Consider the following 27,699-nt stretch of genomic DNA (forward strand, 5'->3'; position numbering starts at 1 on the left):
AATATATAAAATATACATTTAAATATAGAAAAAATATAAATATATATAATACATAATATATATAATATACAAAAATATATACTTAAATATAGAAAATATATAAATGTATATAAGACATTATAAATAATATATAAAAATATATATTTAAATATAGAAAATATATACATATATATAATATATAATATATAGAAATATATATTTAAATATAGAAAATATATACATATATATAATACATTATATATAATATATAAAATATATATATTTAAATATAGAAAATTTATAAATATATATAATACATTATATATAGTATATAAAAATATATATTTAAATATAGAATATATATAGACATATATAATATATAAAAATATATTTAAATATAGAAAAGATATATTTATATATATAAATATATATTTAAATATATAAAAATATATTTATATATATAAATATATATAAATATATATAAAAAAATATATCTCTGCACTCTGATTCACAGGCCCTGAGATCTCTGACAGACCCAGAACGCTCTGCAGCACCAGAGAGAGGAGCAAAAGGTGACAACAAGCACATCAGAGCCCAGCAGCAGCACGAGCCACCTCAGAGAAACCCCAAAGGGCCTTTTTGGGGTTCTCCTGACTCACCCAAATCGCTGCTCCCGTGCCGGGACCATTAAAAATTGTTTTAAGTGACCTCAGAGGAACTTTGGTCTGTACAGAAGTGCCTTTGTACCAGGGGGACAGGAGGAAGTTCCTCTGCTGCAGCTCAGCAGTGATGGGGAGAGGAAACAGCAGCACCTTCAAAGGCTGGGGCTGTAAATCACTCATCAGGCAGCAACAGTTGGGCCTTGCCCTGCACAAAGGCAGGGCTGGAGGGGAAATGCTCAATTCTCCTCTGCTCTCAGCCTGCCTTCCTCCCACACACACCACAGGGGGAGAAAAACACCCCACCTACAAAAAAAACCAAGCCCCAGCTCCTCCCCCCCCTTCTGACACAGGCAGCAGAAGCCCAGAGAAAGGCAAAAAGAACGAGCAGTTATCTGAGGGCAGCTCTTCCCCTTCCCTTGGCAGCCTCAGAGGGCAAGAACAAACGAGAGGAAGATGTCTCCAGCCACAGTCAATGGTTTTTATTGAGACAAGGCTGTGTCCCCTGGCCAGGCTCCATCCCACAGCCACAGCAGTCCTTTCACACACAGCTCGTCCCACAGGGCTCTATTCATCCTCCTGGGGCCACTGTCACGTCCAAATCTGAGAGGGGAGAGAGGGAAAAAAAAAGGAAACATTGACTTAGGGGGAAAGATGGCAGAGAAACCACCTGAAAGCACTTAAAATTTGTGCTCTGCACTTCCCCCCCGGGCTCTGGGAGGGAAGGAGGGGGACAAACCCAGCAGCTGCTTTTCCAGGGCCAAGCCAAGTGCCCAGAGCTTATTCCAGCTCCCTGCACTGCTCTTGGCTGCTTCCCTTTCTAACTTCACCAAAACAGAGAAAGTAAAGACCTTACATCAGTATCCATGACTTTTTAAAATATTTTAAAATATTATTTGCTACAGCTGTGAACTTTCCTAAGGACATATATACATTGCTATCAAAAACTGATAAAGGGAGAGAATTTCCTTTTGGCAATGAAGGCATCATAACAGTCATCCCAGCTGGATGTCAGAGGAGTCACAGGTAAGTCACTCTTAGAATGACATCTAAGAATGTACTGGATGCAAAAGTCAGCTCTGGTTTTGAAACACATTCAGATATGAAGAATACACACCACACACCCACGTTCTTTTGGATTGCCAGGGGACTTTTTCTAGAAGTCACACCACTGGAAGTTATCTGTACACATTTCTGCAGAAAATAAATTTGGCAGTAGTTTTCAACCATATCATGCATTCTTCACATCTTCCAAAAGGCAACCTGAAAAGAGTTCATGCATGGAAGTGAAGGTGGAAGAGATGATGCTCTGCTCTGTCCTCCAGCCTTTACAACACCAAGGGAAAAGGGATTGAACTGAACTGGATCCACAGAAAATTGGGGTTTTATCCATGGTCTGGGACAGAATTTATGAGAATTTAAAGTACCATTTAAAGTCATTGCCAACAGAACTTCTCTCTTACTAACCTGTAAAGGAAGAGGGGAAAATAAGTGAAAAATACACTGTTTTTTCCACATCAGCTGCTGGGAACCCCTCTGTGTCTGACACCCTCCCTGGGACCTTCATGACATGATCTTCAAGGTCCCTTCCAACCCAAACCATCCTGGGTGGGTGCCCACAGAGGCCTGACTCCCCCAAAAACCCAAGGCATTCCCAGCATCCACCCACCTGCCTGGTCATATTCCACGGATTTCAGGAAGAGCCCCGAGGGCGGGGCCATGATGTTGGGAGGAAAAGCCAGGGCATCTTTCACCTCCAGCAGCTCCTTCACGTGATGAGGTGCCAACCTCCCCATGCCAACTGCAACCAGAGCCCCCACCATCCTCCTGACCTGGGAAAACAGAGGCCACGGCTCAGGAGCTGTTCCCTGGAGAAACTCCAGAGCAGATGAGGAAGTTCTCTCCAGACCCTTGTTGTAGGTGCCACCGAAGTACCACAAGTCACAGCCCACCCAGATGAGCCCATTCAGGCTCATCCATCAGGGTCCAAGCCAGCCCTGGCTGCCCCTTGTGTGCCTTTGGCATCACATAATCCCCCCCCAGGGAGCACTTCCAGTGCTCACTTTACTCTTCAGAAAGTTCATCACCTCTTAAGAGTCCCTGGGCTCTCCCCAGCAGCCACAGCCACCCCAAAATCTGCAAGAAAAGCTGTTCTTTCCCCTTTTAGCAGGGATGGCAGGGGCTGCCTGGCTTGGGTGACACACTCAGCCTGCCTGCAACGTGCACTGGAATCTTCTCAGTGCCCAAAGCTGGGGGGTGGGGAAGGGAAACAAACCAGTAAAATCACCCCATTTCCTTTAAGTCCTTCCCTGCAACTAAAGACATTCCCTAAAGACCTGTAACACAAGGATCTCCAGACCCACAGCAGTGCCCTGGAGCAAGGCTTTGCTCCCCCCACACGTGGGAAGGGAGCTGAGCAGGGGCTGCTTTCAGCTCCAGAAACAAGAGCAGCCCCCACACAGGGTCTGTGGCAGGAAGCTCACGTGCCTGGTGGGGAGCTGAGCTCACAGGTTTCAACACACAAGCAACACTTTGAAGGTGGGGGATTATGCAGGGACTTGTTTCTCTCTCAGAAAGCCAGAAAAGAGGGAGGAGGAAAAAAAAAATATCACCCAAATAGGACATCCCACCAGCAAACTGGTATTTCACACACCTCTGCTTGTCACAGCTTCCCTTCCCTCCCTCCACACCCAGCAATTCCAGACCTGGTGGGTTGGCAGAGATTTCACACCTCAGTGCTCACCTCCTGCACAAACAGCCCTCACACCTCAGCATCCTCCTGGCTGAGAAAATTCCTCCTGTATCCCCAGGAGGGCCAAGATTTGGAGCTGCCAATGCCACCTGCACACCAAATGTTGCTTCTCCATCCCTGGTTCTCCATCCCTAATTCTCCACCCCTAATTCTGCATCCCTAATTCTGCATCCCTAATTCTCCATCCCTCATTTTCACCCCTAATTCTGCATCCCTAATTCTCCATCCCTCATTTTCACCCCTAATTCTCCATCCCTCATTTTCCACCCCTAATTCTCCATCCCTGGTTCTCCATCCCTAATTCTCCATCCCTAATTCTCCATCATTAATTTTCCATCCCTAATTCTCCATCACTGGCTCTCCACTCCTAATTCTCCATCCTCCTGGTTCTCCATCCCTAATGCTCCATCCCTGGTTCTCCATCCTCCTGGTTCTCCATCCCTAATTCTCCTTCCCTGGTTCTCCATCCTCCTGGTTCTCCATCCCTAATTTTCCATCCCTAATTCTCCATCCCTGGTTCTCCATCCCTAATTCTCCCTGTGTGGTGGCTACAGACATCACTTATTTGGACTAAACAAACACTCATTCCCTGAATGCCCTTTCAAAGCTCTCCAAACCCTTCCCTGCAGTGCTGGAATGAATCACTGCTTGGAGTTTCTGATCCACTGGCATTTACTAAAGAATAAACCAAACCCCACTAAGGTCATGTTTATCCCTGGTAAGGAGGAAGGTCCAACAAGCCAAGATATATTTATCCAGAGGCAAGTGCTGGCTCTCCTTGTGTGCTCTGATCTTGGAGTGCCCAGAGCTTGCCTGCAGGATCCTCCTCATCTGTTATTTTATCCACCCTCACTAGAGGTCATTGCAAGCCACGACTTCAGCTTTGACGTTTCCACACTCAAGAGTCAGCTGGAAAAAAAAACCAAAAACACACTAATGGTCCACATCCTGAACAGCCACGTGTTTGGTTGTCTTCCCCCTCCTGCAGGGCATTCAGAAAAAAAAAATAAAATAAAAAATATATATATATAAAGGTTTTTGGGATGGTTTTTAATAATGAAACCATCCACATTTAAGTATTTATAGACCCCATATGAGTGAGAGCAGAGGTTCACCTCAGTCTGATCTCTTTATGATGGAGGGCAGAAGCAGATGCATTTTCTCCTTGTCACCAGAGCACCTGAGGGAGCGTATCCCTGCTGGGTATCAAGCCCTTCCCAAGCACGTTGTTGTTCTTCCCCTGCTCCCATCCAGACACCCCCTGCCACAGCTCCCAGAGCTGTTGCTTGGCACAGGATAAAAAACAAACTGGGTTTGTCAAAACAGGATAAAAAATAGCTGCTTGCTGTTCCCACAAAACACCCCCTCTGCTCCAAAAAAACAAGCCCTCTCCTGCCTGTTGTCTGCCTCCAGAGTGTGACCAAGGGCTGGGGAGGCAGAGTGAGAGCAACTCTTCCCTAACAAGGTGATGCCTGAAGTTGGGAAGAGGGAGTCTCCCCTGAGGATCCCAGCAAACCCCCAGGGGAGTTATTTCAAAGGAATAACTGCAGAGATGCTGCAGTTGTGCTGCAGAGCTCAAGTCAGGTCTTCCCACTGAGAGTCACTTCATGCTCCAAAGCCAGGGACTAAAATTCCAGGCAGCCTTTGCCGGGCCCAGCGCCATCCAGCAGAGCAGGAACACATGTCTGCTGGGTTTTACCACCCCACTGCAGGGACAAGGGTTGTGGAAAACAAAACCTTCCATCCTCCCACACGGGTTTGTGAGGCTGGACAATCATTTTAGGCACGAACCAAAGAGATCCTGGTTCTAATGGATCAAAGGACACGGATCCTTGACCTCTCTGCTGCCCTGGGGTCCCTGTGAGTGTCACACAGCTGGAACAGCAGCTCTGCAAGGGATGGAGCTACACAGGGGTGGAACTTTGCTAAAACAATCCATATTTATAGAGGCAGCAATGCTCTGGTTCTTGGGAGGCAAAGTGTTTGCTGGACACAGCCCCAAACCTACCTGTCGGTAAAGAAACGACCTGCCCCTGATCTTCACCTCCCAGAACTCCAGAGCCCTAAAGAAAGCCAAAAAAAGAAAAGAAAAAGGCATTTAAAAATTACATTTCAAACGGTTCTTTCACCCACAGATGAAGTAAATGTCAAAGATGAACATGAGGACAGCGAGGCAGCTGCACTGCCCCCCTTTTGGAAGCCCAGGCTGCTCAGACACAGAGGTTTTCTGGGATGAAACAATTCCCACCTGCTTGGCACATTCCTGGTTTTATGACCTTCCTGCTGCCTTAAATATAACCTTCCTGTCCTCAGCAGAACCCCTCAAATAAAAGGGAAAAGGGCAACCCCAAACCGAGGTGCACCTGAGCAGCAGCCAAGGCACTGCTGGGCTGAGGGATTCAGCCTGGATATTCCCTGGAGAAAGGGAAAAACCACCAGCCACAGCAAAAAAACCACCATTCCCTCAGGGGTGGCTTGAGGGAATCAGGTGCTCCTGCTTCCAGGAATTGCAGGATGGATTCCAACCCTCAGCAGTGCCCATCAGGACATCCACGTGCCACTGGAAAGGGTCAGGAGCCAGGAGATGTGCCTGAGGGATCTGGCTGGAGCAGGAGAACAGGCAGTGGCAGACAGGGAAAAACTTCCAGAGTGGGAATGGGGATATTTGGGGATGGATGGAGCAAATGTGTTCATACAGACACCATTTTTCCAGGAATTTGTATGGTAGCAACCAACATTCCCTGTAAGAACTCTCCTGAGGGTAACCACTCCAACGCTTCACTGGCACCTGTTAAATCTTTTACAAGCTGTTTTCTAACTATTTTTGCATTTTTCTAGCCATTTTTGCATTTTTCAAAACATTTTTGCATTGTTTCAAACCATTTTTGCATTTTTCTAACTCCTTTTGGACTGTGTTAAGTCTGTCACAAAGACCCAAACCCCACAGCTTTTGTCTCCAAATAAGAAAACTCCTGCTTGTGGTTATCACTGCCAAAGGATTCCAAGGGAGTTAAATGCCATTATGCTCCTCAAAGCCATTCCTTTTCAGCCTGAACATCCATTAAACCAATTAATATTGACACGTTATAAAAATGACTCACTGTAAAACCCCAAGTTTGGCTGCATGTGTCACCAAAAACAAAAATATTCCATCAGGGGCTGGTTTGATGCTTTGCAGAGCAGCTTTTGGGTTTGTTTTCTCTCCCTCTCGAGCTGTTTTTGGCCTCCTGTGGGATGGGTTCCTGCAGCAAGTTATGCAAAGAACGGCAATTTCCGTGTTTTACGTTAAAACTGGAGACATAAAATATGTTTTAAATCTCAGAGATCAGTCCAGTGACAACAGCAGGGCTGGATTTGAGGTCCATTTGGTGATCTTGAGAGACTCTTAATGGTTATTTTCAGGTGAGCTCAGGGCTCTGCTACTTCCAGGGCTCATCCTAAAGGACAAAAATGGAATTTGAGACACACAACAGCCAGGTTTGCTTTCAAGCTGAAACACAACAGTGAGAGAAGCCAGCAGGAAAGCAGAAGTCATGTTCAGATGATGAATATCCATGATCTTTCTGGGTAAAAAACTTGAGTTTCTGCTCGAGAGAGAATGCATTCAGCCACTTCATTTCAATACTTGCAAGACCTGGCCCTGAGAGAACCTGATACTCAACTATCTGTTGTTTATGCAACGACTGAGGAATATTGGATTTCAGCACCACCCCCTGGGAAGGCAGGAGGAGTTGGTGGTGTGAACTGAGTGGATCTGCACAACCACAGCACTCACCCAGGTGTTGGGGGTGGGTTTTTCCCTAAATTTCCAGCCTTTAGGCAAAGCCAGGACGGCAGCAGGGGAGGGGAAAAAAAAAAAAAAAAAAGAAGTCTAATCCCTTGGCAGAGCTGGTTTTTAGCAACCAAAATGAGTGTACAGAGCTGGTTTTTAGCAACCAAAATGAGTGTAAAGTGCTGGAAGCACCTCACAGGAACTGCTCCCTGCCAGATTCCAGCCACCAGTTCAGAACATCCAGCCTTTCATGGACAAACAACTGGACCAGTTTCCCTTGCCCTCGTTCCTGCTCATCTTTCTCCCTGAGGACTGCTCACCTATTAGCCTGAAGGGCTTTGCCTGGACTGATTGAGGGAGAGGCTTAGAGGGACTGATGGAAGTGTGTAATATTGTATATATATAGTTGCTTTTAGCTTGTACAGTATTTATTTTGTATAGTAATAAATGTATAATAAATGTATGTACTTCCCCTTCCCTTTACAGAGGTGTCTGCCTGAAAGTTTCTCTTTGGTGTTGAGACAAAATCGTGGGAAGGGGTGGGGGAAGCCTAGAAATTGGATTTTGGATTTTTTTGTGGTGGCTCAAACCAGCACATTTTTGGGGAGGAGAGGGAAAGACACGGCCCTTTCCAAGGTGTCACTCAGCAGAGCCCCAGCACAGCATCAGTCCCCAAAACAGGGTTGGGAGCAGTTTTTCAGCTCAGAAAAGACTTTTGGTGGGTCTCTGGGCTCTCACCTGTGCTCATAGTGGTGGGATAGGAAGCCAGCAGAGGGCTGGATGTCCAGCTGGAAGATGGTCCTGACCGGAGACGTGAATTCCGCCTCGGAGTGGAGGGAGCGGAAGGTGCTGAAGTCGTGGGTTCCCAGCAGGAATTGTGCTGCCTCCTGCATGGCAGGGACGTTCAGGGGGCTGGAATTAAACACACACAGCCAAGGGAAAGGAGCATCAGGTGGGACCAGAATGTTAGAGGGGGTCAAAGTCCAATGAATCCATGAAAACCTGGCACAGATTTCACCCTGTGGCACCGCGGAAACATTTTGATGGAGTCTGTCTTGCAATGGCCCAAAGCACAAACCAAAATGCCAAATGACCTGAGCTCTGAAGGTATTCAAAGCCCCAGGCACAGGCTTTTACCCAAACCTTTATCCTGCTCTGCTCCTTGGAACAGTTCAAACTCAAGCAACTCCATCCAAATTGCTGGAGAGACAAGGCAGGGCAAAGAGAACCTGGTGGGTCCCTTCCAACTCTGAATATTCTGTGAAGTAAAATGCTTTGCACTCTCTGGATCTTATAAACTGAAAAAGGTGCTGCCAGGTTAAAAAAAAAAATAAAATAAAATCAAGGTTTTAAGGTTTGCCAAATTAGGAAGCAACAGGAATGGAATGAGGGAGCAAACGGGCAGGGACAAAACCAAGGTGGGGATGAAGAAGAAAAGGCCAAGGGTAAAACTCAGAATCTTCAGATTTCTTCATCTGACGTGTTTAGGTCTGTTCAAAATGGTCTCAAACAAAGAAATCTGGACAGATTTCCTGGTGTATTTGCTGAGCAGATGCTCTCTTTTTATTGTATTTTTGCAAACGTCTCTCCTAAGAAAAAAAGCCTCAGCAGGTACACATGAGCCTGGCTTAGGTTTTCCAGATCTTACCAGAAGTCAAAATGTTTCTGAAGAAAACAAACAAAAACCAACCAACCAAATAAACAAACAAAAAAATCAAGATGAGATTTTCCAGCATCATTAAATTTTTTTCACTGTGTTCAAGAAGAATAACCAAGAGCTTCTCCACTACTGGCAGCCCAAATATCCCACCTTTCAGTAAGAACCTACCCCCATTCAGAATTTCTGATCTGCTCAATCTTTCCTTTACGTAGTGCTGCCATTTGAGAAAATTAATTGCAGTGCCTGGACTTGGTTAAATGCTGTTTCACAAAGCACATTGTGCACACAACATCTAATTCTGCACTTTCTTATTTATTTTTCCCTTCCACAGCAGTTGGAAAGTCAGCAGTTTAATGTTAGGGCAATGTCATCTTCATTCCTCTCCTAAGGCAGCTGGAATTACATTTTTTCCCATTACCCACAACTGTTACCCCCAATAGTGCTGATGAAATGACCACAACTGGCTACAAACCTGGTTTTCTACAATGCCTAAGGAAACTCCAGGTTTCTTGAACATGTGTTTATCTCAGTACAACATAAACTAAAGGAACAATAACAAATCATCTTCTGGGCTTTCTTTGCTTTTCTTTTCTCACCCACTGTTTATCATGCCCTCAGATTTTGTATTTTTCTTTAATGGCACTGAATTTGTTTTTCTTCCCCTGCATACACACAAGCACTGATTTGTTATGACTCGGTGTTTACTCCAAGAACACAAGTGAACACTGAGCTTGATACCCTGATTTATTATTGTAGGGTTGCTCAGAGCCACTGAGGGGTTGCTCAAATGCTCAGGGAATGAGAGAGGAGATTTAGAGAAACAGGGGAAAATAAATAATGAAAGAATTTTCGGCCTGCACGTAAAAAGTCACACCTCAAACTCTGGGAGCTGCTGGGTGAAGCATTTCTGCCACTCTGCATCACACCAGAGCCCTGCTCCTTCAGGCTGGGCAAACTGGGAAGGTCAGCTGAGGAAATGTTCTTCCCTCCCATGGGCAGGGACACACAGAATCCCTTCCCCAGAGCCAGGGAGTGTCTCAGCAGTGCTGGGAGTGCTCAGGGGACAGGGACACCCAAAGGAGCTGGGGGGGTCAGGGCTCAGGGAACACAACTTGGGGCATTTCCTCGTGGAAATCCTGTCAGTCCAAACAGGGAACGAGGTCTCACCTGTGGAAATTGCCTCCCAAAAGTCTTTCACAGAATTACAAAATTATTTGGGTTGGGAAAGCCCCCCCAGACCTTCAAGTCCAATGAGACCCCCACACCTTGTCCCCCAGCCCGGAGCACTGAGTGCCACATCCAGCCCTTCCCTGGACACCTCCAGGGCTGGGGACTCCAAACCTCCCTGGGCAGCTCCTTCCAGTGCCTGACCACCCTCCCCAGGAGGAAATTTTTCCCTAATATCCAACCTGAGCCTCCCCTGGCACAGCTTGAGGCCGTTCCCTCTCATCCCATCCCTTGTTCCCTGGGAGCAGAGCCCGACCCCCCCCCGGTTCCCCTCTCCTGTCAGGGGGTTGCAGAGCCAGAAGGTCCCCCCTGAGCCTCCTTTCTCCAGGCTGAGCCCCCCCAGCTCCCTCAGCTCTTCCTCATGGGACTCCTCCTTTCTTCCCAGAGTGTTCTGAGGTGGCTTCTGGGGGATATTCCATGGCAAACACTCACCCTCCGGCAGGAGCCCAGCACAGATCCCGCTCAAACACGGGCACCTGGGAATGGTGGGTACAGCCCAGCAACAGCCTGTAAATGTAGGTCCTGGACAGGGCAGAGAACCGGGCATGGAAGCTGCTGGGCACTCGGTGGGCACTCAGGATGCTGCAGGGACAGAGATGGACAGAAATGTCATGTACTAATTCAAAAGCTTCTGTGTGGTCGCCACATAGACAGGAACTTAAAAATCATCCAGTTCCACCCAGGGACACCTTCCACTGTCCCAGGTTGCTCCAACCTGGCCTTGGATACTTCCAGGGATGGGGCAGCCACAGCTTCTCAGGGCAACCCGTGCCAGGGCCTCCCCACCCTCCCAGGGAAGGATTTCTTCCTAATATCTAATCTACACCTACTGTCTGTAACCCACTCTGAACCCACTCCCCCTTGTCCTGTCGCTGCAGTCCTGGTGAAATCTCATTTTCCTGACAGCCAGTGACCAGGGACTTGCACCTGAAGGCTGCCACGGGCATCTCTTAACTAAAAGAAGGCAGAAGAGCCTTTTGGCATCAGACACACTGACTTTGGGTCATCTCTCAACACGTTTTCGGGACGCTCACACCGTCACAGGAGGCTGAGACTGATCTGCTGAGAAATGGCAGCCAACAGACAGAGTGTGATTTGTGTTTGCAGAGTGGAACCAAAGACCTCCCCCAGCCCATCAAACTGCACCTCACCTCTGGCTGAGGGCACACACGAGCTCCTGGCAGCACCTCCAGGTGAGGAGCACACCTTACAACCCCTCACCCTCCTGCTCCTGCAGATCTGTGAGCCCAAACTGAGCGGGAATGACCTCCCCAAAAACAACAACAGCAACAGACACCTCTGTGCTCACTCCCAAGGGCAGCTCAGAGCAGATGGAGACAGTTGTAAGTAGGTCACCTCCCTGCCACCTCCCCCTCCAAGACACAGCAATGAAAATAAAGGTGAATCTCCCCATTCCCGAGGTGGAGTCTGACTGAAAGCAGCAGAATGACCCCTCTCACTTCACAGGAACATCCCCAAAGGCTGTTTTCTGCACTTGTCTCCTCATCTCCCACTGGCTCCAGGCAGTTGACTCAAGAAGGAGCTTTCCAGGGCAGCTGAACTTCCCTTCCATAAGAGAAGGTTTTTTTCTTCCATAAGGGAGGTTTCTTTTCTTCCCTAAGGAAGGTATTTTTTCTTCCCTAAGCAGCAGGGAGGAATTGTGTTTCCCCAGGCCAGTGCCACCACACACAGCCAGGAGGGAGGGCACAGGGGCTGTCAGGGAAAAACTCTCTTCTCCCCTGGCAAGGGAGAAAACAGAGCTTCCCTGTGTGTCTACACCTCCCCCAAAGTGTTATCCCAGCAGCTTTTGCTGGATTTGACTCTCCCCCATCCCAGAGCAGTGGCTCCTTCCCATTCTGCAGGGAGCAAAGAGTCCCTGGGACACAGCAGCACCTCCCTGCAGGTGTTCCTTTGCAAGATGCCTCTCCTTAGAGGGTAGTTTTTTTCTCCTGCTGTTTGCCCTTCTGCCTTTGGAATTTGGCAGAGGGAGGAGAAGGGACCCAGACAGGGTCAAAAAAACCCCAGGATACCATTTGGGAGCACGTAACAGTCAAATCTATTTATTTACTTTAAAAAGGTTGGTGCTTGGGGGATTTTTGCCAGCTCAAGTGTCTCTGGCTCACAGCCCTTCACTGCAAAGGCTCAGACCACAGAAGAAGAAATTAAAGCTGAGCCACAGGCCTCCACAAAGATTTGCAATAACAAGCCCAGGAGATTCCTTCACTGCTGTAAACCATCAGGAGAAATGCAAACTACATCCTCCAGGCCTGCAGTGGAGCCTGAACCCAGGACCTCCAGCCTCTTCTAAACACAATAATAAAATTATTACACTTATTTTCCTCTGCCTACATGCCTCCACAAGCATATCATCTATCCCGAGCTTCTCTTGTTAACACTTCTGTGATTTTTATTAAATAACCATCCTTTTAGGGTGATTCTTTCAGAGGAACCTATTTATGCTCACATAATTCTTCAAGGCAGGCATCCTTTCCTGCCTCTCCAACCAGATGCAATTGCTGCCACAGATTCCTTCCAGCTAGGAATATTCCAGCAGCTACAATTTCAGGCCTTGTTCAGATCTCTTTTTTTCTGAAATAATGGTAAATAAAAACTCGTGGCATTCTTCACCTTTCCAACAGAGCCTGAATTTCAGAGGAGGTTGAAGGGAAAAAGCCCAAAGACATGTAACTGGAAATGACAATGTATTAGACAAAGAAGTCCCCCAGAAACACATCCTGCTCTCCCCACTGACAGCAGAACCCAAAAGCCAATTTGCAGGAGGTGGGAGGAATCTGTGTTGTCACTCAGACAACTTTCACTGTGTGCTTGCAAAATCAAACCAGAAACAGGAGGTGTGAGTCTACTCCTGGCATTTAAGAGACAGCAAAGTCCTCCTAAAATTACCCCATCTCCGAAACACACTCTGATCTTCGAGGACAAGATCCTTTCCCATATGTTTTGCAAGCTTAAAAGGCAGATCAGTCCACAGAGGAGACCCAGCACCCCACAAAGGAGGTTATTGTGGCTGATGGATCAGTCAGCCCGCCTGGAATCTCGTTTCCCTTCCAAGCTCCACCACCAACAATGTGTTCTCACAAAGATCCCTCTCTCCATCACCCCCTGCTTGCAAACCACATGAAAGCTTGGAAGTTCTCTCTTGGGCATGAGGAGAGAATTCTTCTTGGCAGAGCAGGATTTGCAGAGGGAGGGGGTGGGTGCTGAGCACACGTGGGCTCATGCCTGACACTGGCTCCTTAATGAGGAGCAGAAGAACCATTTTGGAAAGGTTGAGCCCCAGGGAGAAGGAAAAACTTCCTGATTAACTCAGACTGGCTGAGCAGGGCTGGGGTGTATTTATCAGAAGGTATCATCTCCTGAAACCTGTCAGATCTCAGGGTGAGATCCCACTGCTCCTTCCTTTTGGAGATGGTCTCTTGTTTAAACCTTCTTCAGCAGCAATCCTGGTTGCTCTTAGGACAAGCCTAACTATAACTATGGGTCTTTGTGACTTCCAGCAGGGTCACAACAGCACTTTTAGCTCTCTAGGACAACTTATGCCATTAAAGCTCAACACCATCGCTCGCAGTTACAGCCCCAAATTCAGGGAAGAGAGCAAATTCAGCCCCAAATTCAGGGAAGAGAGACTGAGATTCAGTGGTTGAGGATGCTCAGAACAGACTGATCATTACAGACAGACTCCCTGGCTGTAAAATCAGAGAGTTTTGCTCTCAAACTGCTTTAGTCTTTTAAGGAAGGAAACCAAAACCATGACCTACTTCACGTTCCCTGTTACTGCTAAAACATCCAGAAAGGTTTTGACTTACAGGGAGCACCGAGTCTGACCTAGTTTTCAGTCTGAGCAAAAATTAACAACCCAAAACCCCTGCACAAGTCAAATTCTATTTCACAATATTATTTTTAATTCTGGAAAGAGACTGTCTCCAGCCCCACCCCGGAGCAGCTGCTTCAGACTCTTTGCACATATGTCAGGGAAGGTGAAAGCTGTCAAGGGACAGGAACTCCCAGTCAGCAAGAGAGAGAGAGATTTGCCTCGTGGCCTCTCACTGAGGAGGAATTGAGCTGCTCCTTTCAGAGGAACTGGATTTGTAAGTGCAGAGCTGTCAATCCTTAATGACCATGCTAATATTCCACCTCAGCTTTTTGGGGTACAGGACCTGACTTGTTCCTGGGTGGCTGTCCCTGGGCTGTGGAGTAAGAGCAGTGGAAACAGGATTTGCTATTTTCCTTCAGGTGCCCCCTGTGAAACCTTTGCTTTAACACTCCACCAAACCTCCAAACTGCCAAAACACATTTTTGCAAATAAGGTGCAGGGGGAGGGAAAAATTCCCTGATGGGTTTCTGGGGGCTGACATTCATGGGTTTCTAGCCTGAGCCACACTCTGTATGGAGCTCAAGCAGCATAAGAGCCATCTAACTCCCCATCTAACCCTGACCCTTAGGCTGAGCTCACCTGCTCAGACACAGCACAAGAGGGTTTCATGGAGGGGCAGCAACACCTGAGCTAACATGGACAGTCAGGAGACTGCCAGGATCAAAGGGAAAAGGCAGGGTGGCCTTATGCTGTTCCTAAAACTGTCTGGGGACTGCCAGAGGAACTGCAAACACCAGGGGAAAAGGTCAGATAAAGCAACACAACAAACAGCCACTAACAGGAACTATGTGTCTGTAGATACAAGGCACTCACAGCCCCTTCCTGCCCCCTTTCCTGAGCTCAGATTCCATGGATTTCACTTCCTCTTCCCCTTCACCCTCTGATGGCTCCCCTGGTGCTCGTTCAGAGGTGAAAGAATGCAGCTGGCTGAGACAGCTGCTGCAGCTCCTGCTCCAGCTGAGATCCCAAAGAGAGAAGGTCCCCCACTGTATTCCAACAAATGCAAAGCACCACTGACACACAGCTCCAGAAATGCTGCAGGAGACACTGGGAAACCCAATCCTGAGGCCAGGAGAGCTACAGGCACCAAACTCTTCTTTGGCACAGACCTACATTAGGTGCACAAGTGGGAGCCCAGTCACAACAGACCTTCCCATGGCAGCAAGTGTCAAGCCACCAGTGTCACACACACACACCCCCCATGACCATCAGCACAGACTGGAATTTGTTCCCTGGAGTCCCTGTGCCCTCTGGACATGCCACAGCAGAGTCCCTCCACCTTGCATCACACAGCACACGGGCCTGGGAAGGGCCACTGGACCAAAAGGTGATCCCTGCAGCCCCTCCCTGAGTCTGGAGAAGCTGTGCCAGGGGCTGCTGAACTCCACAGCACTTCCACCCATGAAAAAACCTCCTGGGAAAAGGGCAAAACCATCACCCACCTCCCTCAGAGCCTAACCTGTCTGAGCAACCTGCCCATTCAGAGGTGGATTTGCAGCCCTGGAGAACCAGAATCCTCCCTTGCAAAACCAAGAATGATGTCAGGCCCCAAATCCCAGGCTCTGCTCTGTCAGCATTTGGGGCAGCACAAAGGAGAGATTAGGAAATAAAGCAGCCTGGGTGGAGCAGGCAGGGGGAGTGGAGCTCCCAGATCTCACAACAATCCCCTCCCTGGGGTGGGCAGGGGGTGCTTTTATGTCCTGAGCCCTTGCTCTGCCATGGGGACTTTGCTTCCATAATCTTCCTTTATGTCCATGTCACCAGACACCAGGAGGGTGACAGTGCCATGAAATGGAGAACCTGAGGCCTTGGAGTAATCACCAACCTTGTGCCCAAATTCTTTTGCTCACCTCAACACCTCCTACAAACTACCCCCCTTCTTGCACAACACTCTGAGGTGCTTTAACCCCCTCCACCTGCGTCTTAAAGAGTTTTTACTTATGCAAATAAGACAAAGTTAACACACGAAAGAACAGAGCAGAGCAAAGCAGCTGCTGGCAAATGATATCTTGATTCCCTGACACAGCACAGATTTGGCTTTTAGGCTTAAAAATCCCAATGTTTTGTTCAATTTGCACTTTAACCACGAAAAGTTAAAAGTTCTTCGTGTCTGGGGAAGAACCAGAGGTGACACCTGACAGAGAACACACAACAACTCGGGGACAAAATCAAAGAACATGAAATTCAATCCACCTTTTGAAACCTTCACAAGGTGTGAAGTAATTAATGTTGTAATTGATGCACATTCCTAACAGAAAACGTTAATTCCATGATTATTTTTTAAGTCTCATGCAGAGTAAGCTCACTCTGAAACTCTGCAAGAAATAATAACTGAAAGCTGTCACGCTTCGTGTCCTGATGATTTTTGTTAATTATATATTAATATTATATGTATATAAAGTAATTATAATCAATATAATTAATAAAATGGGTGGTTTTTTAATTAACTACTTTAATTGTAGCAGAAATACCCATGCAAGGGGGTGATTTACCACCCCAGGAGACGGGAAAAAAACCCCCGTGCGTGAAGGCGGGGGATCATCGCTGCATTTCCTCCCTTCCCCAAGAAAGGCAAAACAACAGATTTTGGACTTGGCAGCGACTCACCGGATGGGCTCGGGCCTGAGGTGCTTGTTGAGGCTGGAGAGGAGCTGTTCCTCACTGAAATGGGGCTTCCCTGGGCCCCTCTGGATGTCCAGGTGGGCAGCGTTGCAGAGCGCGTGGACCCCCGTGTCCGTCCGGCTGGAGATGCGGAACTTGATGGGAGCGCTGGCCTTGAGGCTCTCTGCTGCCTTCTGGAAGCCAACAGGAGGTGGGTTCAGCAACACTGGGCTCACCTGGAGCCAGCTGGGGAAGAAAAAAAAACCATCCTCCTCCCTGCTCAGCACGTTGTTATTGCTCGGGCAGAGAAGGAATCTGGAGTTACCGCGGGCAAAGGAGGTGATGGAGAGGGGCCTGTTTGGGGGACCCATCCCAGCACCAGTGGCTTTTCACTCTGTGCCCTGAAATCACCTCAAACAGAACACCCAAAATGCCACACGAGCTTCCCTTCATGTAGAAAATAGAAGTAAAAACACTCATCTCCCCGTCCTTTGCCTTGTGTCGTTGGGTGAGTGAGAAACAAGGCACAGGATTAACTATTCAAACCAACCATCCTTGAAAATCCAGGCCCTTAAAGGGATGGAAACCAGTCAAGACACCAGCCAAGGTGTCTAAAGGAGCTCAGGCTGCAGCCTGTGCTTGCACTGCAGGCCAGGATGGTGTAAAATGCTGGGGTTGGTGCTGCAGACAGAACTTCTTTTCCAGCCAGAATGGGAAGAACACACTTCCATGAGCTGTGGAGAGCACAGGAGCCAGAGCAGGGGCAGCACAGCACTGAGGGAATGCATTTATTGGTCCCACTGAGAAATATCAATCTAAACAGAGCTAAGAACCAAGAACACAGCTCTCAAACCCCACCAGCAGTGAGGAGCTGACACTGAGCTGTCCCAGCAGCTACAACCAACCACAGCACAAACAGGATGGGTTTTACTTATACTTTTCCCTATATATTCCTCAAGAGTAGTTTTCTTCAGGAGCCAAGAGCTGCCTTAATATTCAGGTGATGCCTCACTCACCCCAAGACCTCTGGCACAGCAGGGCTAAAGCAGAAAACAACAAACTTAATTACAGCATCAGCGAGTTCAAGTTTATTAGAGCCCCAAACCCCCTAAAATCACACTGCAGCTGAGATGCCCTTTAAAAATTAGTCAGCAAAAAGCACTGCAAAAAGATCCTCGAGGTCCCTGCCTATGGATTTTGGCAGGGATTTGCTGGAGGATCCACCTGTGGCTCTGTTGTTTCCCTTTCCCAGCTGTTCCTCTCCACACAGCTGGTTTTTATCCCCTTTTATTCCTGCCTTTCCCTTCTGCCCACTGACTGGAAAAACAACTGGGGGAATTAACTAAAGGTTCCTGCTGGGAAAGCAAATAAAGCCCTGCTAAATGAGTCACTAATAAGGTGTCTTTTAATCAAGATTCACACTCAAACAAGAGTGAGAAGAAGAGATGAGGGCAGGCCTTGAGACAGAAAATCCAGTGAAAATCGTTACAGGCAATAAGTGAAACATTTTTGAAAGACTGAAAACCCACAAAAGAAGGCAGAAAACCCAGAAGGATGACTAGAAATTTCCTTCTCTTTCCCACCCCCACTCCTGAGCAGCGAAGCCAGCGGTGGTCTTTATTAGATTTTAATTTGGTACAAGAGCCAGTAAAAGTTTGAACTGCTGACTCACAAATACCTTCCAGACTCCAATTTGAGCAGTTCAGGATTCTGGGCTCTCAGAAATGCACAGTTAAAACGCAGAGGAAGGCAGGAAAAAAAATGTCCCCAAGCTGCAGAGGGAGGCCTGGGAAACAGAACAAAACTGATTTTCCCCTTCCTAATCCTTCTATTTGGAGTTCACATGTGGTTACAATTAACAATGAAAAATCTTTATTTATCACCCTTAAGCAGAGAGAAGCAGACAGAAATCAGATAGTTTTCTGGAGCAGACCTTGGCTTGTGCCTCAGCAATTTGTCTTAAAGCAGGAGCTGATTTTAAGAGTCAAGTTTCTGAGATGTTTGGGTTTCACAGGCTCCTCCCTTCCTCCACCCTATTCTCCCCCTCCTTTCTCATCAGACAAAAACCAGCCAGTGGAAACAAGAGTTGAAAGAGAGAGAACAGGAGAGAACACGGAAAACATCCTATTTTCTTTTTTTTTTTTTTTTGTTACAGGCTTGCAGAGGTTTGGATGCAGCAGTGCTTTGGATCCCACACTACATCCCATGTCAGGCTGGACAATGAGAACACTGGATGTCTCCTCCTCTGCCAGGAGCTGAGCACTGCTGGAAACCAGGTTGGAGAGGGAGAGGGGATTGCAGCCCCTGAGCCAGAGCTGGTTCTTTGCCCTGCCCAGGTCAGCCCCCAAACCCACAGAGGGGCAGCACTGAAGGACACCTTCAAGCAGAGGGATTTTCACAGCTGCCCTTGTCCAGCACCACGTTCCTGAGCATCCCAGGAGGGCTGTGACCACCATCACAGCTTGTGGAGCTGAAATTTTTGTGTGTGGATCCCTCCTCCAGCCCAGCAGGCACACAGCTGATCATATCCTATCAACTGCTGCCTCCAGTTTCAATTTTAATATTTCATTTAATTAGGATGGGATACAATCTCCTTAAAGAGAGAATTCCTGAACTGCTGAACTCCTTTGCAGGCAACTAAGAAGTGACCCTTCACCTATGCAAATATCTTCTACCTGTGCCATCCAAAGTCCTTGGATCCCATAGGCAGCTGAAGGTTTCCTGCCCTGCTTCCTGTGGACTTTAATCTGTTATTAACCCCCACACTGAATTTCAAAAAAGGTGCATTATTTACATGGAGTAATTGCTTGGATAAGGACTAGTTTTTCCTGCCCTTTCAGTACAAACAGGCCCCTAAAAAGAAGCAGGTCTTTTGTGTGAGGAACCCAAAAGGCTTCAGTGCTGTTAATCCAGATCCCCCTCCTGTCTGACACCATCTGTGGATTCCTGGGAGGGAACTGAAGCAGGAGTTAAGCACCCAGCTCAAAGGAATTAAAGAAGGCAGAGAAATGAAGGAGCTGGGTTGTCCTCCCTGTGCTCAGGGTTCACAGGTCTCTGCTCCCTTCTTTAAGCCACAGAACAAGCAAATATTCTCTTTAGCAGGTGCCACAAACACCAAAACCTTGGCTTGGTGCCTGCTGGAGGCCTTTCCCTGAGCCACATCTCACCCATTTGCATTTAACCTTCACTCCCAGAGTCTTTCCAGACAACCACATTCCTGGAGCATCCCAGGGTGCAAGTTTTATCCCCTGCCCTGCCAGTGATGCAGGGGAAAGTATTACTTGCACTTAGCAGGGCTGTCCTGCTAACAGCTTTCAGTCATTAAGCACTTCCATATTTTGAATTATGCTGAAATTTCCACTGCTGTGTGCCAGAGTGATGGGGATCCACCTTCCAAATTGCTGCTGTTACTCCCAGCTCAGTTCTCTTCTCACTCTGCACAAGAGAGGCAAGAGGAAGAGCAGGCCCACTAATGTACCCCAACTATGGTGAGGAAGCAAAATTCATCCCCTTCTCTACCTGAAGTCTAAATTAAAAAAGAAAAAATCCTGCAGATACTCAATCATCCACCTCTGCAGGCATTAGGAATGTCTTGGAAAAATAAGTGCCTGTTTCTCTCTCTCTCCCAGCAGCTGGATTGCTCCTGGTTTCATCCTGTGCAGTGGCCTCAGCAGCACAGACACAGGGGGGGCTGCACTGCCTTGCCAGGATTTATAAATGACAATGTTCTAATAAATAATAAATGTGTGCAAGCTTCTGGTTGCAAGTCATCCCAGCCTCCCTGACTCTCCCTGGGTGCTCTGTCAACTGAAACCAATTAAAAATCTCACCTGTTTGGAGTGGGATAGATAAAAGTTGAAGGGAAAGCTGAGAACGTGGATTCTGCTGGGGAAAAAAAAAAAGGTTTCCAAAGCAATCTCCTACGTCACTGAAATTATTATCAAAACAGAGGTTGAAGATGACAGTTCTCTTCATCTGTTTTCCTTTCTTTCTTCCTCTTTTTTTTTTTGTTCAGGGGGCTGGGAAGAGGGGAGGGCAGGAGGTTGTAGCAAAGCTGCCTTGCATAGTAAGGAGCTGGTGTATGTTCCTTCTCCCCTCTCCTCCTCCCTTTTCCTTTCATGAGGAGTAATATCTGGCCTTGGCACAAGGCTGCTGGCCAAAAAAAGAGCTTTGTGGGGGGAAGATTAGCTTTGGGCAGCATCCACCAGCACAGTGGGAAGGAGCACACAGGAGAGATGATCCCAACCAGACACCAGAGGGAAGGTAAATCTGTGGATGCCACGGGGTGTTTGCCACAAACAGCCACTGACCCTGGCAAAAGGTGCTACATGGGAGACACCTCCCTTTATAACAGGGATATTTGTGAGAGCTGAGACTAGAACATGAACTCCTGCATCTTAAAAGCTTCCACAAAGAACTGGAGGGAGCCAAGTCACAGGGCTAAAACGTCCCCCTCTGGGGAAACAAGTTCTGGGATTTGTTTTGGACCCATCATCAGCAAGTTGGGCTTCCAAGGGCTTCGAGACAAATATGTTGTCTCCAGGAAAGAAATAAAGTGTTTCCTTGCAAAGCTCACCCCCCTTCAAAGAGATATGAAAAGCTCCATCAAATATCTACATCCACAGAGCTAAAACAAGTCTCCACTTCCTCATGCCAGTCCCAGGGCTCTGTTACAGAGCAGGACTGAGGACTGCAGAAGCTTCTGTGTCCTGTATGATCCAGCATTTTACAGAGACACAGACCTTCTGCTCAGCTCCAGCCCAGCAATTTTATCCCAGCACACACTCACAAACCAACCACCCTTTCAACCAGGCAGTTGTTGAAACACAAGGTGTGCAGCTCACAGGTTGTTTCTGCTTGCCTGTGACTGCAAACAAATGTCTGAACATCTCTAGGACACAATAAAATTAATTAAACCTCCTTCCAGGTTTAATTCTGCCCTTCCCTTCAGCTGCCTTCCTGGCTTTGGAAAGCAGTGAAGTTCAAGGCTGCCCAGAAAAGGAGGAAGGAAGAGAAATTCCTACAGGCTCCAGAAGTTTTCTATTAGAGTTGCTTTGAGACTTCCCATGTGGTTCCAATAGACACAGCCTTGCTCAGCAGTGCCCAGCATCAATACCACCACATGAAAGCAAAGCACATAGCCCAGAACTGGCCTGCAAAGTGCTGATACTGTGAAAAGACAACACCAAATAAGCTCATGTTTTCCTTTTTTTCCCCTTCTTCTTTTCTCCCCTAATCGCCCACCCTGCCCATCTGCCTGTTCAAACAGAGTCACTGGGATAATGCAAAACAACTGCTGGGCTCAGCAAAGTCCTGGGGCTGAGGCACTGGATGGCTCAGAGGACGAGATAAATGAGATGGAAAGTCCTCTGGGCTCTTCTTTCAAGATCTGCACAATATTTATCCACTTTCTCTGCAACAATCTCAGGCAAGAAGGCACAGAAATACACCCTGAGAACTCTTCTTCAAACCATAATTCCTCACACTTTCCCCCTGCAGGCTGGGGAGGGAGGGCACACAGGAACTCCCACCCTCAGTGGTGTGGAAATGGTCACAGAGAGAGGCTGGGTGGGATAGAAAGTCCTTCTGGACCAGCCACTCAACAACTCTGCTCTTCACAACACCAGGTTTGTAGCCAAGGTAGAGCACAGACTGTCCCAAACCAGCCTGGTGGGCACCCCACCTGCACACTGCTGCACTTGGGACCCAAAATGAGGTACCAAAGGCTTGGCTGTTAACAGACAGGTCTGATCTGACCCCCAGCAATCAGCCTGAACCTCTTCAACAACCTCTTTATCTTCTAAAAATGCACAAGCTTCGTTTTGAACTGCACGATGCTTCCAAGACAAATAATGCAGCTTCCTTTTGATTCCTGCCCTGCCCCAGAACATGGGATTCACCAGCAGCTTGTAATTAAATTACAACTGGATTACAATGCTCAGGTGTGCTGAGCTTTTACCTCATTTTGACCCATTTTCTACTACATTTTGCACGCTCACTCGGGTCCTGAAAGCCATTCTTGTATTCTGGAGGATCCCTGGGAGCAGCACAGGGAACAACCACGACAACAGGATCAGAACTTCTTTCCCCTGGCATATCAGAACTCCAAAAGAATGGGAACAGCAAGGAACAATGGACATCCTGCTGTGCTTTGTTCTGAAAACATCCATCACAGGCATCCTCTCCCAGGAGGACACAGTGTGGAGTTTCCAAAGCCATAAAGGATTTTGCCATGAACTAGAACTGGAACTGGGGCAGTTTTAAGAGCAAGGGGAGGCAAAGCCACGAGTCCTAAGGAAGCCTCACATGCTTAGGTACCTTCAGCACCTGAGCAGGGCCTCTCACAATCACAGTTCTGCACTCAGAGGCCTCCATTTCAAGGCTCATCGAAGGGTTCACATCTTTTTCAGGATCAGAATCTCCACAGTGACATCATTTCTAAAGCACTTGGGCTGTTTGGAGCTTTACACTGTTTAGCACTGTAGTTTTATTGAGTTTTATTGAGTTGTATTGTAGTTTTATTGTGTCAGCCTCAAAATAATAGTTACCCTTGATAAAATCTGGAGCTGAGCAGTGTGACCCCAGGAGCTTCATTCTAATGACATGATTAGCAAGGACCTACCTCCAAATAATTCTGGACTCCAATCAGTGCCTGATCCCTCTTAGTCTCCATAACCCCACTGCAGAGCAAAACAAAGACAACAGTTATTGATATGTGTCAACACTCAAGGACCTGACACAGAGTCCACCAACACATCCAGAAACCCATGGGGGACTGTTTGCTTTTGGATCACCTGGATCTTCCCACAGAACTCATGAATGGGCAGGAAAACTGTTGCAGGGATTACGTGCAAGAAATGAGCCTGGAATTAAAATCACCCTTAAATTATTACCCTCTGAACTCTCCCTTCAGAGGGAGGCTGGGTGGGAGACAGGGCAGACAAATGACACCAGTTTGCAGATAAAACTATTTCAGGGCCAGGAGTTGGTTGCCAACTGCAGGTGCTTTTCTGTGAGGGCCATAAAGGGACTAAAAGACCACGAAGGCAGTTTGTGAGGAGCTTCCTTCTCTGCTGCAGAAATCACTGCCATTCACACTGAAGAGATGGGAGAGACATCCCAAGGCTAAACCCACCCTACCTGGACCTACTCAGAGTAATTTAGTGCCCACAGTGACCCAGACCACACACTGGGAACAAGCTGTGGAGTTTGGCACAGGGTGTTGTTGTTCTGTAACATCCTCACGAAGACAGAACAGTTCCACGAGCTGGGGCTGCCCAAGTTCTCCCACACACTTTGAGATGTGAACAGGTACAGCTCTACACCTGAGGTGTTTAAGGCCTGGGGAAATCCCAGCTCAGCCTGCAGGGATCACAGCCCACACATCACTTCATCTGCACCTCTGGGCAGCACAGGTACCTGAATGCTGGGAACTGGCCACAATCAGGCACCACTACGGGAAAAACAGCAACTTGCCCCTCCCTCCCCAGCCTGAGATAAGTTTCCCTTCTTCTCATTCCTCTGACCTTTTCTCTTTGCTAATTTTATGCCTTTCCTGCCTGAACCATCCCCTCCCTCACACTTCTGTGCACAGCAGGAAGCAGAGTCCAGCTCCCTGTGTGCTCCCACCTGCTCAGCAAGGGATCATCCCTCCCCAGGACACTGTTCCCATCCATCCCTCCCCACACTCTGCCCTCACCCATCCCTCCCCTGAACACTGTTCCCATCCATCCTTCCCCAAACTCTGCTCTCACCCATCCCTCCCCAATCACTGTTCTCACCCATCCCTCCCCAAACACTGTTCTCACCCATCCCTCCCCAAACACTGTTCTCACCCATTCCTCCCCTGAACACCGCCCTCCCCAAACTGTGGCCTCCCCAGACTCTGCTCTCACCCATCCCTTCCCAAACTCTCTCCTCCCCAAACTCCGCCCTCCCCATCCCAGACCTGAACACTATTCTCACCCATCACCCCCCAAACCCTGCCCTCCCCAAACTCTGCCCTCTCCAAACTCTGCCCTCCCTAAACTCTGCCCTCCCTAAACTCTGCCCTCCCTAAACTCTGCCCTCTCTAAACTTTGCTCTCCCCAAACTCTACTCTCCCCAAACTCCGCTCTCCCCAAACTCCGCTCTCCCCATCCCTGCCCAGTTCTCCCAGTGCCGCCCCGGTCTCTGCCGCTCTCTCCGCGGGGTCACCTGGGCACGTACCTGTACCTGGTGCCAAAGTACTGAAAGAACACCAGGTACCGGGCCGGGGCACAGCCCATCTCTGCCGGGGGGCACCCCGGGACCCACCCCGGCACCGAGCGGCCGGGCAGCACCGCCCCTTCCCCCGCTCGGCACCGCCGCTTCCCCCGCTCGGCACCGCCGCTTCCGCCGCCGCCCGCGCCGGGGGGGCCGCGGGGACCGGGATGGGAGGATGGGGACCGGGATGGGATGATAGGGACCGGGATGGGAGGATGGGGACCGGGATGGGAGGATGGGGACCGGGATGGGCGGGAGGGACCGGGATGGGGTCATGGGGACCGGGATGGGAGGATGGGGACCGGGATGGGAGGATGGGGACCGGGATGGGAGGATGGGGAGCGGGATGGGATGGTGGGGAGCGGGATGGGATGATGGGGAGCGGGATGGGATGATGGGGAGCGGGATGGGCGGGAGGGACTGGAATGGGCTCATGGGGACCAGGATGGGATGATGAGGAGCGGGATGGGATGATGGGGACCGGCATAGGCAGGGGGCAACGGGATGGGATGATGGGGACCGGGATGAGTGGGGGGGGGGGGGGGGGGGGGGGGGGGGGGGAGGCGGGATGGAATAATGGGAAGTGGCTCATGGGGACCAGGATGGGAGGATGGGAATCGGGATGGGGTCATGGGGACCGGCATGGGAGGATGGGGAGCAGGATGGGAGGATGGGGACCGGCATGGGGTCATGGGGACCCAAATGAGCTCATGGGGACCAGCATGGGCGGGGAGGGGGAATGGGATGGGGTGATGAGGAGCAGGGAAGGAATGATGGGGATTAGGATGGCGGGGGGGGAGGCGGGGGGGCAGGAACCGGATATAGCAGGAGAGCAGGGGTGGAATGATGGGGACCAGGGATGGAATGATGGGGAGCAGGGATGGGCTGGTGGGGAGCAAGGATCTGCTGATGGGGGCCGGGGATGTGCTGGTGGGAACACCTCACCCTCACAGGGTTTTCTTTCTACCTGGAGAAACCCAAGTGGCTGAAGGTGACCTGGGTGGTGAGCACAGGGAGCAAATCCCTCTGGAACCCTGGGATTCACCTCGGCTGCTCCTCAGCTCCTGCAACTTAGTTGGACCAGAGAAAATAATAATGGTATTGATTTGACCTGTGAAACCCCATGGAGGCCACAGGAGGTCACCTTGTCCCTTCTCCTGGCCTGGGAAGGGTTCTGCAGGGCTCATTGCCCTCCCTGCCTTCCTCAGACCTGATAACTCTGGTTATTATCTAGAAGTGATCAGCTGATAACCATGTTAAACTATGTGACCCAGCTTCGGTTGCCTCAGCGTTTGCCATTGGAAACCACCAGAGCTTGACTCACTGTTTGTTTTTTGTCAGTTCCTAACGGGATTTGATCCCTGGGGCCAGTCCCAGCTCAGCATGGGGGCATCACTTACCTGTCAGTCCCCCCCTGAGGCAGAGGAGAATGGCAAAAAGTTAAAATGTTAAGGCAGGAATGTAACTCCTGCACAAAAAAGGTGGTTTATGGGGATGTGTCTCTGTGTCCAGCCCTGAGGCCTCTTGGATAAAGAGGACATGGAGCTGCTGGAGCAAGTCCAGAGGAGGCTACAGAGCTGCTCCAAGGGCTGGAGCTCCTCTGCTCTGGAGCCAGGCTGAGAGAGCTGGGGGGGTTCACCTGGAGAAGGCTCCAGAGACATCTTAGAGTCCCTTCCAGGGACACCTTAGAGCCTAAAGAGGCTCCAGGAGAGCTGGAGAGGGACTTGGGACAAGGGCCTGGAATGCAGGACAAGGGGAATGGCTTCCCACTGCCAGAGGGCAGGGATAGATGGGATATTGGGAAGAAATCCTTCCCTGTGAGGGTGGGGAGGCCCTGGCACAGGTTGCCCAGAGAAGCTGTGGCTGCCCCATCCCTGGAAGTGTCCAAGGTCAGGTTGGATGGGGCTTGGAGCACCCTGGCCTGGTGGAAGGTGTCCCTGCCCATGGCAGGGGGTGAGAACTGGATGAGTTTTAAGGTCCCTTCCATTCCAAATCCCGCCAGCACAGGCATTTCAGGCAATCCCACATCCATGTATTTCAGCCTGCCTGTGGAAAGATGTGTTCAGGCAGCCACTGGCTGAGGGTAAATAACAGCTACGGGGACAAAAATAGGCAAAGATAATGATAATACACAAAGGCTGCAGATGTTCTTAATGACTGTGATCTGTATTTAAAAATCTTGGTCTTTCTGAAACACTGAACTGCAATGTCTGTATGTGCAGAACCCTCAAACCAGTACAAACAAGCACCCAACTCGTTAGAAAAGCAGGGAGAGAGCAACAGAAAAATCCCCGGCCCCTCATACAAATCTGAGATCTGCTTTGAATGGAAAAATCCAGCCGGCTTTCAACCCACACAATGGCATCCAGACTCCATTATAATGAAAGTGATGAATCTCAGCTTTAAAGGGGACGGTAATTTCTAATCCCTGAGCCTGGGCACACACACACACACACACGGGCGGGAGCAGCCGCCCGCTTTCATCTCTGCTGGGAGCACCAAAGGAAATAATCACTGCATTGGGTTGACCTTTATGAAACCACATAAAACAGAGGCCACAAGAGGTCACCTTGCCCCTTCTGGACCGAGGAGGTGTTTGGCAGGGCTAATTCCTTTGCCTGCATTCCTCAGAACCCTCCAGCATCTGATAACTGTGTGAAGTGACTCACTTTTGCTCACACAAAGGTGCTCGTGGCTGTGGCTGACAAACCCAGCAGGTCTGAGAACCCAGGCAGAAACAAGGGGGCTGGAGGAGAACCTTGGCTGTAGTTTTTGTGTAGGAATGACATTAAACATCTCATTTCATCTGATTCCATCACGGTTCTGAGGTAAGGCCTCCTCGTGACGTCGTGTCATGGATTCAGACACCCCTGGCCCTCATGTTTGACTTGTGGTCATATTACACAGGATTTT

The 27,699-nt window shown here is 48.9% G+C and overlaps 1 protein-coding gene across 3 annotated transcripts; it reads right to left on the reverse strand.

Annotated features, from left to right (window-relative positions):
* Positions 1-1,105: 1,105 nt before the first annotated feature.
* On the reverse strand, positions 1,106-24,864 carry PUSL1 (pseudouridine synthase like 1). Of its 3 annotated transcripts, none has more exons than XM_027658095.1 (8): positions 24,751-24,864; positions 23,165-23,222; positions 16,549-16,736; positions 10,482-10,631; positions 7,901-8,074; positions 5,399-5,453; positions 2,308-2,470; positions 1,106-1,241 (listed from the first exon to the last, which is right to left on the reverse strand). In XM_027658095.1, exons 1-8 carry the CDS (start codon positions 24,807-24,809, stop codon positions 1,210-1,212), a joined length of 879 nt encoding a protein of 292 aa, XP_027513896.1. In that variant the 5' UTR covers positions 24,810-24,864; the 3' UTR covers positions 1,106-1,209. The 3 variants fall into 3 exon arrangements, with proteins under 3 accessions (XP_027513896.1, XP_027513897.1, XP_027513898.1); XM_027658096.1 differs by having other exon boundaries at positions 24,757-24,861; XM_027658097.1 differs by lacking the exon at positions 24,751-24,864 and adding an exon at positions 23,683-23,866.
* Positions 24,865-27,699: the final 2,835 nt, after the last annotated feature.

Source organism: Corapipo altera, unplaced genomic scaffold, assembly GCF_003945725.1.
Source record: "Corapipo altera isolate COAL_440 unplaced genomic scaffold, ASM394572v1 301, whole genome shotgun sequence".
In the NCBI taxonomy this organism is placed as follows: Eukaryota; Metazoa; Chordata; class Aves; order Passeriformes; family Pipridae; genus Corapipo; species Corapipo altera.